Source organism: Chiloscyllium plagiosum, unplaced genomic scaffold (genome assembly GCF_037043375.1).
Source record: "Chiloscyllium plagiosum isolate Xiang-an unplaced genomic scaffold, Cpla_swu_hap1 HiC_scaffold_35, whole genome shotgun sequence".
NCBI lineage: Eukaryota > Metazoa > Chordata > Chondrichthyes > Orectolobiformes > Hemiscylliidae > Chiloscyllium > Chiloscyllium plagiosum.
The window spans coordinates 61,051,531-61,064,027 of NW_028270173.1; the positions used below are offsets into that span (position 1 = coordinate 61,051,531).

At 40.9% G+C, this 12,497-nt stretch overlaps 1 protein-coding gene across 1 annotated transcript; it reads left to right on the forward strand.

The window, feature by feature from the left end:
- Window positions 1-5,896: 5,896 nt before the first annotated feature.
- On the forward strand, window positions 5,897-10,769 carry LOC148141036 (uncharacterized). Its single transcript, XM_087978758.1, has 2 exons — window positions 5,897-5,927; window positions 7,495-10,769. The coding sequence occupies exon 2, from the start codon at window positions 7,927-7,929 to the stop codon at window positions 8,881-8,883; it is 957 nt and encodes a 318-aa protein (XP_087834884.1). The 5' UTR covers window positions 5,897-5,927; window positions 7,495-7,926; the 3' UTR covers window positions 8,884-10,769.
- The last annotated feature ends 1,728 nt before the right edge of the window (window positions 10,770-12,497 follow it).

A 12,497-nucleotide genomic window follows, 5' to 3' on the forward strand; every position in this document is an offset into this window, starting at 1 on the left:
TGAACCTAAAATCTATTGTTGGAAAATAATTGGAATCAATTATTAAGGAAGTGATAGCAGAACATTTAGAAAATCATAATTCAATCAAGCAGAGTCAGCATAGCTTCAGAAACAGATCACGTGTGAATTGCTTTATTGAGGTTTCCAAGGAAGTCTCAACCAGAGTGGATAGAGGGGAACCAGTGGATGTGTTGTATTTGGATTTCCAGAAGGTGTTTGAACCAGGTACCTCACAAAAGGTTAAGTCACAAAGTATGAACGCATAGAGTTGGAGGTAGTATATTGGCAAGGATGGAGTGCTGGCTTATGGACCTGAAACAGTGAGTGAGGATAAGGGGTTAGTTCTCAGGTTGGCAACCTGTGACTAGTGGGGTTCAACAGGAATCGGTGCTGGGACCAGAACTGTTGACAATACATATTATTGACATTGAGGAAAGAAGTGAATGTACTGTAGCTAAATTTGCAGATGACAAAAAAAGATGGGATAGCAGGCTGTGAGAGGGATATAGTTTGCACAGAGACATGTTAAATACAAGGGCAAAAGGTTGGCAAACAGGGTATAATATGGGAAATTGTGAAGTTGTTAATTTTGGAAGGGAGAAATTTAAATAGAGAAAAATTGCTGAAAGCTGCAACACAAAGAGTCTTGGGGTACTTGTGCACAAAACACAGAAAGTTAGCACACAGATGCAGCTGGTAATCAGGAAGTTAAGGAATACTGGCCCTTAGTATAAGAGTTGGAAAGTCTTACTGGAACTAGATAAGGCGCTAGTGAGACCACTTTGGAGTACTGTGAACAGTTTTGGTCCCATTATTACAGAAAGATATAATTTCATTGGAAGGACTTCAGAGAAGGTTCATGAGGATGACCCCTGATATTGAGGGAATGTCTTAAGAGCAAAGGCTAAACAGATTGGGACTCTATTTACTGGGGTTTAGAAGACTGACAGGTGATTTCATTGAAACATATAGGGAAAAAAAACCTGAAAGAAATACAGATGCTGGAAATCAGAAACAAAAACAAAAATTGCAGACCTCAGCAAGTCTAGAAGCATCAGTGAAGAGAAATCAGAGATAATGTTTCGGGTCCAGTGAGTCTTCATCAGAACAGAACAGGGGCTTGACAGGATAAATGCTGAAAGGATGTTTCCTGTCATGAGAGAGGCTAGGACCAGAGGGCAAAGTCTCAGAATAAAGGGGCACAAATTTAAGGAATTTCTTTTCTCAGAGGGTTGGTGAGTCTTTAGAACTCCTTGCCACAGAGAGCTGTGGGGGAGCAGAGTCCTTGTGTATATTTAAGGCTAAGATAGATACAGTTGAGGAATAAAGGGAAAACATAGGAAAGTGAATATAAGGAATGTTGGATCGAGCATGATCCTATTAAATGGTGGAAAGGACTCGACGGGCTGAATGGTCTACTCCTGTTTCTACTTCTTATGCTTTTATGGCCTTATACACAAATGAAGTGGCTTTAAAGTTCCCATGATGAGGATGGTATCTTCAGAGAAAGTTATTGAAAGATTTGGGGAGATCTTCTTGTGAGGTTTGGTTATCTGGAACAATGTGTTAGTGATCATGATCTACAGTTTGTATCATAAGAGTGAGGACTGTCTAAAGTAGAAATTAATTGAACATATCTGATCAGTTCCTGATCATCCAGCCACAAATGATTTGGCAAAAACGTTTGATCAATGAGTTCGAGAACAAGGATCAGTTTTCAAAAGACTAAGCCAATTTTTGTTAACAAGCCAGAACGAAATCGTCTGAACAACTCCAAGTTTTCCAGTATTTTTAATGGTGAAACATCACTTGTGCTTGATATTTGATGCACAGAAAGCCCCATAACAAAAAAAAAGTGTTGAAGGGAAACAGCAGAATCAGGTTTTCCAATGAGAGAACAAAGCCAAATGCCGCATTTTCCAGAAAGGTCAAGACGTGTTGGTGAGAAATTACAATATTAGCGAGGACGTGGGTACAAGCCATCACAGCTGCACAGACTGGAGCAGTTTCCTACACCTTACAGATGAGAGGTGGTGTAGTAAGGAGAAAACATGTAGATCAACCCTTGGCAACCAGAACGAATGTGCCAGGGACACCATTAATTAAACATCGATAAATAACTATGTCAATGGGAGTACTGCATGTACCTGAGGATAGAACAGTAACAGGATCAACTGAGGGAGACAGTAATTTAGTATAGGGGGATCGGACAAATTGTGCAACCCTTCAAACATTCAGTTTCTCAGAAGAAGATAACACAAGATGTTCCCAGTACACCTAAAAGATCTGAGGTTAAATCAATAAGAAAAATCAACAGAAGTGTGGTGACAGCCACACAGGAATTGATGTTCTCTGGATTGCTTTATTGTTATATATATGGTTGTAAAAATTCTGAATATTTTCTGATGTAAAAGGAGAGAGGTATGGTGAATTTGTGTAAAAATGGTGGACAGTCATTTTAAGAGTCCAATCACATAACTTATTGATGACATCATTGGCGATTTTGAAAGAACAAACGGTTTCCGTAAGCTTGCCGCCTGTTGAGTGAATACTTCCATGATTAAACTCCTGATATTTCACGCTTCAGCCCCTTGGTTTTTGGAACTTAATGGAAAAGAATGCTCCGCTAACCAGCATTCAGAAAACATGAGATCACTGAGGTAATGAATTAGATTGCAAATGGAAGTGGAATCTCTGGCTTAAAGCTGTATTTATTCAGAAGCTAAATGAGAAAATTGTAGTGGATTTTATTGTCATGAATACTCTGTCAACTGCTTAATTTAGTTTTGAGATGAAGATTTGAGATACAGTAAAATAAGTCATAACTGCATGGTGCATGTATATGTGATGGAAACATATTAATTGCAACCTCAACAGTCAAAAGAACATGTGTTTAGGATGCTTTTATTTATATGTAGAAGTATGTATTAATTATCTTGAAAAAACTTTGTTCTTAACCTGTTTTACTAACTTAAATTCTGTGTCATTGATCAGGTTTTCCTTGTTTGTGGTAGATTTAAGTTTTGAGAGTATGACTATGATTAAGGACATTGACAATACCTTTTAATTCTGCTGCCATATGAGTCTGAATACCTGATATGTCAATATCAAGTCTGAAGGTATCATCGCTATGTGACTGCCTCACCTCATGACGTTGGTTAGAGAAGATGAAAAAGTAGCCCCTGAAAAACTGAAGCATTCCAAGGAAGAGTCATATTGGATTCAAAACATGAACTGTTTCACTCTCTACAAATAAGACAAAATTTGCTATGTTTCTTCTGCACTTTGTGTTTTTATTTCAGATCTCCAGCAACCACAATATTTTGTTTTGATTACATCAAAAATAATTTGTTGTACATCTTGCAAATGGATGTTCTTTTCCCTTGCATAGGTATGTGTCTGCAGAGGTATGATGAATGTGAGACTGGTTTCACTCACAATTTGACAATGAATGGTTTCTCCCCTTTATGAAAGTGCTGGTTGTTGGGGAGAGGTGATGACATTGAGAATAATCTATCACACCCCTCAAACATGAATGATTTCTCCCTCGTACAGATGCGCTAGTATTTGTAAATGCTTGATATGGTTGAAAATGATATTGTCATGAATCTCACATCAATGATTTCTCCCTGGAGCATCCTCTGAGGCAGGAGGAGGTTCCATGAACTTGAGAATGTTCAGTCAGACGTATCGCAAGGTGAATAAATCTTTATGATTATGTGGATGAACATGGAGCTTCACAGAATAAGGGAATGATTTGTTACACACCTCACATGTACATGTTTCTTCCCTGTGTGAGTGCATTGGTGTCTGCAAAGCTCCAATAATTGGGAGGATGGATTGTCACACATCTCACAGGTGAACAGTTTCTCCCCATCTGAATGTGGTGTGTGTGGAGGTTCTCAGATTGCAAGGAAGATTTGTTACACATTTCACATGTGCAGGGTTTCTCCTTTGTGTGAGTGCACTGGTGTGTGTGAAGATTTGATTACCATGAGAATGATCTGTTCCATAAATGTAAATGGCGCTGATCATTTGGCCCCGCCATTTTGGCTCTAAACTGTTTTGGCGCTCATTACTTTGGCACTGAGCTGTTTTGGCGCCAATTCAGAATTTTAAAAAAGTCATGTTTGGTTCAAGAAGAGAGGCTGACTAACGACCCGATGTAATTTTCTCAACTAGCAAGAGTTGATAGTCAAAGCTGTAATGACCCGCTGGAGATTCAATTCTCGTTTTGTAATCATTTTCTCTTTTAACAATTGTTAATAGTCATCTACTGCCTTGATGATACTTAAGCCCTTCTGTCTTCACATTGGAAAGCTGTAATACAATTTTCTTTTCATACCAGAAATGGCTGAAAACATTCTAAGCAAGAGAAACAAACCAAATCTTTCCACACAATGGTTATCTATATGTATTTGATAAATGTAGCAAAATGTAGAACTTCATTTCTATAATGAATAGGTTAAAAATAATGAATAAAAGAGAAGGAGATTTATTTCTTACAATGCAATAAAAACAAATTTCTTACAGGCTCTACAAGACTTTTTTTTAATTCTGAATTACTTAGTAATTTATCTTCATCTATTTAATCTGCCACCCCTTATCCCAAAATTATGACTCCTCATTCTAGTTTGCTCCACATGAGGACACATCCTGTCTATGTCCATTTTGTCAACTTTCTTTAGCATCTTCTATACCTCAGTTAGATCTCCTCATTCTTTCGAATTCCAAAGTGTATAGGCCAGAATTGCTCAATCTCTCTTCATTAAACAAACCCCCTCATCTCTGGAATCAATCGAGTGAACCCTCTCTGAACTGCTTCCAATATAAGGCAAAAGTGAGGACTGCAGATGCTGGAAACCCGAGTTTAGATCAGAATGGTGCTGGAAAGTCACAGCAGGTCAGGCAGCATCCTAGGAGCAAGAAAATCGACGTTTCGGGCAAAAGCCCCTTATCAGCCTGATGAAGGGCTTTTGTCCAAAACTGGATCAGTGGTGCTGGAAGAGCACAGCAGTTCAGGCAGCATCCAAGGAGCAGCGAAATCGACTTTTCGGGCAAAAGCCCTTCATCAGGAATAAAGGCACAGAGCCCGTCGATTCTCCTTCTCCTCGGACCCTGCGTGACCTGCTGTGCTTTTCCAGCGCCACACTCTCTGCTTCCAATACAACTACATTCTTCCTGAAGGGGTCTATGATTGTTTGCAATACTCCAGGTGCAGTCTCACTCAAGCCTTGTACAGTTAGTTACTTCCCAACTTTTATGCTCTCTTCCTTTAGCAATACAGAGCGACCCCCGAATCCATGGGTCCAGTTTCCGTGGTTTCAGTTATCTGTGAACATATTACAGGGAACTTTCCAGAACCAGGGAGCTACCGGGAAAGGTATATTTCCCCTTTAAATGAATGGGTTTGGACCTACCCATCGTTTCCGGCTTCCGCGGTAGGTCTTGGAATGTATCCCCACGGAAATGGGGGGGGGGGGGGGGGGAACTACGGTAAATGTCAACATTCTCGTTGTTTTTCTTATTATCTGCTGTACTTGCAGAGTAGTTTGCTGTGCTTCATGCGTGGGGACCCCAGATCCCTTTGCACCAAAGCACTCTAAAGTTTCTCTCCATTTAGATAATAAGTTACCATTCTGTTTCCGAGCAAAATACATGACGTCACACTTAACCATCTGATACAATGTCAAATTTTTGCCCATTCATCTAACCTATCCAGATCCATTTGTGCCTGATCTGCTGCTCAAAGTCATTTCCATTTCACAGGTTAGTTTCGTGAGCTTCAGAAAACATGTTGCTCCAGAAATATTTGGATTGACTGTGGGAGACGTCAATCAGAGAGCCCACCCACTCTGCCCATGCTTTCCTCTTCCTTTTCAAGAGTTGCTTCACTTCCTTTAGGGAACTGATTAGCCAGCGAGATGGTGAGTGAAGAAGTACATTTTATACAAATTGTATCCCATAATATCCACACCAACCTTCAGGCAGTCTGACTATCCTGTGGGCAGTCAGGGGTGGAAATGTCCCTTATGCTGTGTGAGAAGATCCAGCTGAGAGAGCAGTTTGCTCGGTGCTTTGTGCTGAACTGTGTGACTGGAGCTGTGTGTTAGATATTGAGTGTGTTTATTGGAAGCATTTCCCTCGGATTTCCAGGCTGAGTTTGTTGTTGGCTCATTGCTGAATATGAGAGATGTAATTGTTTTGGAGGTGCACAATGAGATGATACTTATTGATTTCCTGTTATTCAGTTCTATGTGTGTTTTGGGAGTTGGTTATTATCCCATGGACTGGTAACTGGTGAATTATTTGTTAATGACAATGAGAAGAGAACATTGGCTCTCTGATTGACATCTCTCACAGCAAATACAAATATTTTGGAGCATTTCAGTTCCCTGCAGGTTGTGAAACTGACCATGTGGAGATTCAATCTTTCATTGTCCCATTAATAAATTCTAAATGTTGATCAATCACCCATTTGTCCTCTAAAGTCCAGGGAATATAATTCTGGTTTGTTTCATTTCTCCTCATAATTTTAACCTTTGCAGTCCAGAAATGCTTTTAGTAAATTTGCACTTCACCCTCTCCAAGGCCATTATCGCCTTCCTATGTTTCAGTGTCCAGAACTGCTCCCAGTATTTTAGATGTGTTCAAACCAGAGCTTTGTATCAGTGAAACATTATTTTTACCACCCTTGTACACTTTTTCTCGAGATATAAAGACCAACATTGTGTCTGCCTTTAGATTATTTCTGTCCCTGTTCATGTTATTTTCATGATGTACAAGGGTCTCCAATTCTTTTAACATCCTCTGCGTGATGGAATACCCTCCATTTGGCTGGATGTGCACAGCTCCAACAACAAAGCTCAACACCTCCCAGGATTAAGCAGTCCAGTTGACTGGCATCCCATTCTTCACCTTGAATGTTCAGTCCTTTCAACACTGTCACTCTCTGGCAGCAGTGTGCTCCATTTTCAAGATGCACTGTAGTAACTCACCAAGACGCCTTCAAAAGTATTGTCCAAACCTCTAGTACCTGAGAATGACAAGGAACAGCAAAGGGTAGGTTGCTATGTGGAGTTGAGGCCAGAATCGGATCAACCAAAATCTTATTGAATGGCTTACTCCTGCTCCTGGTTCTTGTTTGTAAATCCAAGAAACACCACCACCAGCCTGTTCCCCTCAAAACCACACAGCATCCTGTTTTGGAACTATTATCACCATTGCTTCATGGTCTCCAGGTCAAAATCATGTGAAGCTCCCTTCCTAACAGTGCTTTAGATGGCCCTACATTCGCATTTACAGCAGTGATTCAGTAACATGATTTAGCACCTTATTCTGCAGGGCAGTTAGGGATGGACAACAAATACTGATCTCATCAGTGACACTCTCATTCTGTGAAGAAATTAATAAAAAGTGACTGAGGAGTGAGCATCTTCAGCAAAGAAGGAGACAGAATTGGAGGAAATCATGTTTATTTTCCCTGTTTTACAGAAGGATTGCACTCTACCAAAGCAGAGAGTACAGAGAAAATAGACACTGCAAATAGATTCTGACCATCATCCAGGAACAACTGCACAACTCTGGAAAGACACCAAGTCCCTTCACAGCATTGGTCAACACAGAGAAGGTTGGGCAGTGAATCCATCAAGTGGAAATTGGTTGGGTCAGAGGAGCTTTGACATCTCATCAGATCTGAAACTGGTCAGTGGGTGTGGAGCATTCCATCAGAACTAACCTTTCTGAAGGTTCGGCTGTGGATAATCAGTCAGGGTGAGGCTGGGAAGAAGTGTGAGTGGCTCCAAGTGTGGTGAGAGCTTTGATCATTCATCGAGCCTCATGAACCAGTGACTCAGTCATCAAGGGAAGAGGCTGTTAAAGTGTGAGGTCAAGTGTTATCCAGACTTCACACAGAAATCAAAGCTCATGAATCTCCAACGCACTCACACTGAGGAGAAATCCTTCAAGTGCAAGGTTTGCAACAAAGCATTCTGCAACTCATCGAAACTCCTGCGCCATCAGAGGATTCACACGGGAGAGAAACCATTCACATGTGAGGTGTGTGATAAATCATTCTCTGTATCCTCACACCTCCGTGTGCATCAACGCATCCACACAGGGGAGAAACCTTTCAGATGCAAGGTGTGCGACAGATTATTCTCACGGTCAGAGAATCTCCGAACACATGAACGCGTCCACACAGGGGAGAAACCATTCACGTGTGATGTGTGTGAGAAATCATTCTCACAATCAGGACAGCTCCGCACACACCAACGTATCCACACAGGAGAGAAACCATTCACTTGCAAAGAGTGTGATAAATCATTTTCAGATTCATCGTCACTCCGTAGACATGAGCGCATTCACACAGGGGAGAAACCATTCACTTGTGAAGTGTGCAGTAAGTCCTTCTCATCATCCTCAACCCTCCACACACACCAAAGTATTCACACTGGGGAGAAACCATTCATGTGTGTTAAATGTTTCAAATCATTCTCGGATTTGTCATACCTCCGCAGACACAAACGCATTCACATAGGAGAGAAACCATTCACTTGTGAGGTATGCAATGAATCGTTCTCATCAGCATCGACCCTCCGCACACATCACCACATTCACATGGGGGAGAAACCATTCACTTGTGAGGTGTGTGACAAATCATTCTCTCAGTCAGGGATTCTCCGGGTCCACCAACACCTCCACATGGGAGAGAAACCATTCCTATGCCAGGTGTGTGATAAATCATTCTCGCAGTCAGAAAGCCTTCACAGACACCAATGTATCCGCACAGGAGAGAATCCATATACATGCGAGGTGTGCAAGAAATCATTCTCGAGGTCCTGGAACCTCCTGCTCCATCAGAAGATCCACACAGTGAAGTAACCCTTTAATCGTGAGGTTTGTGATGAAGCTTTTGTGAAATCTTTGACCATGGGGATCCCACATCGTTTACATGGGAATCACATATTTATGATACTTGTTCAGTGGCTATGACAAAACTTTCACCCAGTCAGTCTATTTCCTGGTCCATCAACACATCAAAGCAGTGAGGAATAAGCAGTTGTGTTTGTACCCAGAGCATTGACAAAAACTTAGCAATGCTATACACAGATTGAGAGCCTCGATATTGTCTTTGCTTGTGAACATTTCAATCAGTATGTGTTTGGGAGCGAGAGAGTGGTGGTGATGTCTGATCACAAGCAAATTCAAAGCATCTTTCCTAAACGACTTCTGTTTGTTCCAAATGTTTGTAAAGAATGTTATTTAATTTGGAGAGATATCACTGAAGTGAAGCACAAACAAAGGAAGCAGATGTACATCAGTGACATGCTCTATGGAGTTGTACTCTCTTTGGAGAAAGTTGATGCTGGTACATAGTGTGAAATATTGCAAGATTCAACAAGAAGCAACAGCATAGCATACTCTGGAAATCATCAACCAAGCAGAGATGTTGGAAAAGATCTTTCAGTCTCCATATCATCGGAAATAATTTATAAACCCAAATGGTGCACTGGAACCCTTGAACATTCCAACATACTGACCCCATTGGAATAGCCTGGGACACTTCAAGTTCCAAAAGGCAATATCCTGGCTCTCAGGGATCCTCTGAAAAAAACTGACTTGAATTTGTATCAGAGTTTGAACAGTTGTAACGTACTTACCTGAATAGTTGTATGGCAATTATCAGCTGCAACCCCAAATCTATTTCCCGCCCTGCTGACAATATCCCTGACTGATCCCATCACACTGACTCTTCCCCAGCACACTACATCATACCTGCACTGATCGTCCCGACTCTGTGTGGATTTCTACACTAATTCTCTTTGCTCTCTCTCTTCAAATATGACAGGTGCTTGTGATAAAAAGAAGTCCTGAAATCGTCAGCCAAGCATTTGAAAGAGCTGTTCATAACTTATGACAGCCCATGGATGAAGCTGGGAGTAGACCTCTGTGCTCTCACTGGAACATTTATGATAGATGACAATGAATGGTAAAATAAAGTAAGATTTAAAAAAAAACAGCAAGAGCATTAAAAGGAATTGTCAGAATATAAAGGGTTAAAGCAGTGTATGGAAAATTCCGGTAATACACGTGTAATTACAGATGTCAAAGGACAGAAAATAAAGAATGACCATTCCTCTGCTTGAGAAACTGCTGAGGCCTGTCTAATAGCTGAGAAATGAGTTTACCAGTAATGAAGAGACTGGAGGTGGTGAGGCTGTGACACTGAGATCAGGGAGGTCAGGATCAGGCAATTGGAACTCCCAAAGTTAAAGTGTGGCTTGCACATAGTTTTGAGAGAGAACTCAAAAACCAGTCAACGAACCTTCACTGGATCTCCAAGACATTTGACGAGGGTAACTGTCAGGTCAAATTCCTTAATTTAGAGACCAGGGGGCTTGCACCAATCAGGACATTACATGCCATTTAGTGATAGCTGATTAGAAAGTTAGGCATTTAACCTGCAGTGTATTACTATTAGGAAAATATATTAACTTTCTTCTGTTTTCAAGAAGCATTTGTTTAGCTTTGAATAAGTATACCCTGCTTAAATATAGTAAAGCTGTATTTTGTTTAAAGCTGATGGAACTCTGAAAAGCCAAGTTTAAACATTAGAGTAACAGCGAACATGCACCAAGGCTCGTGACTGGTGGGTTGTCTGCACTAAATGGGGCGTGTAAGTGCATTTTATGTAAAAAAACAACTATTTACAACTCAGAGCCTTTGAACTGTTCATCCATGCATGTGATTAAACCACTTATATCTTACACTCTGACTGCTTAGTGTTGATTCTGTTATTTAACACCGTCTACTTGGCCTTTCAATTGGTGTCATGACAAAATCTAAAGAATGCAGAAGACTGAAAGGGTACCTGGACAAGTTGCTGTGAGTATTATTCTGTTCCTTCACAATTAGGCTCAGTCCCAGGAAGCATCAGGCACCCATTCAAGAATGAAAGTTTGGACAAGAGTATAAGAGCGCACTGCTGCCTCACGGCACCAGGGACCTGGGTTCAATTCCAGCCCCGGGTAATTGTCTGTGTGGAGTCTGCACATTCTCCCCATGTCTGTGTGGGTTTCCTCCCACGATCCAAAGATGTGCAGGTTAGGTGAATTAGCCATGCTAAATTGTCATTGTGTTTAGGGATGTGTAGATTAGGTGCATTAATCAGGGTTAAATGTAGAGTAATGGGGAATGGGTTTGGTTGGGATACTCTTCTGAGGATTGTTGTAGACTTGTTGGGCCAAAAGGGCCTGTTTCCACACTGTAGGGATGCTATGATTCTAAGGGGTGATGGATATACGTTGAGGTGAAACAGCTGTATTATTATGATTGTTGTTGTAACAATACAGTTGGTATCAGTCTCAAGTAACAAGTTCAGGCTTGGGAGAAACCAAGATAAGAACCAAGCCACTGACTAAAAATAACCCTGACAAGCCTGTCCAGATGGCCAAGAATAGAAAACTTGAATGTAGACCAGAAGGGTTGCTTGACACTGAAGTGATAAAAGCACGAAACTGGTAGAAAAATGATTAAGGAAATCTGGAATCCAATTGAAATTCCTGTGCAACAGCCTACATGGTGGGACAAAGAGAAGAATATAAAAAAAGAGTGGAAGCAGACAATTCAGCTCCTGAAAACTTTTGCACCATTTAATACGATCATGGCATATCTCATCTTGGCCTCACCTCTACTTTCCTACCCACACTGTCCATCTCCATTAAATTTACTCAATGTTCTGGTGTCGTGAAGTCCACTGATTCACAACCCTTTGAATCTCTGTCATCTCTGTTTTAGATCTGTCAACTGTTATTCTAAGATGATGATCTCTTGTTCCAGATTGCCCCACATGAGGACATGTCCTTTCTACATCTATTTTGTCAATTGCCTTTAGCATCTTGTATACCTCAATTACACCTCCTGTCATTCTTTTAAACTCCAATGCATAAAAGACTGAATTGCTCAGTCTCTTTGATAAGACATCTCTGGAATCAATCACCTGAGCCTCCTCTGAGCTGCCTCCAACACAATAATCACCCTTCTCGAGACTAAAATTACACACAGTACTCCAGTTGCAGCAACACTTGACGACTTCTATACTTCCTTTAGCAAAAACTTTAGGGGAGTTGGGGAGTGAAGACCTAGTGGTATTAATGCTAGACTATGAATCCATAAACTCAGTTAATATTCCGGAGTCTTCAGTCTGAATCCTGCTACGGCAGATAGTGGAATTTGAATTCAATTTAAAAATTCTGGAATTAAGAACCTAGTGATGACTATGAAACCATAGTCAATTGTTGGAAAAACACATGGTTCTGAATGTCTTTCAGGAAAAGAATTCTGCCGTTCTTACCTGGTCTAGCCTACATGTGACACCAGACCCACAACAATGTGATTGACTCTCAACTGCCCTAGCAAGCCACTCAGTTGTATCAATTTCTGTGAAATCTTAAAGAAATGAAGCTGGATGGATCACCTGGCATCAACCTAAGCAC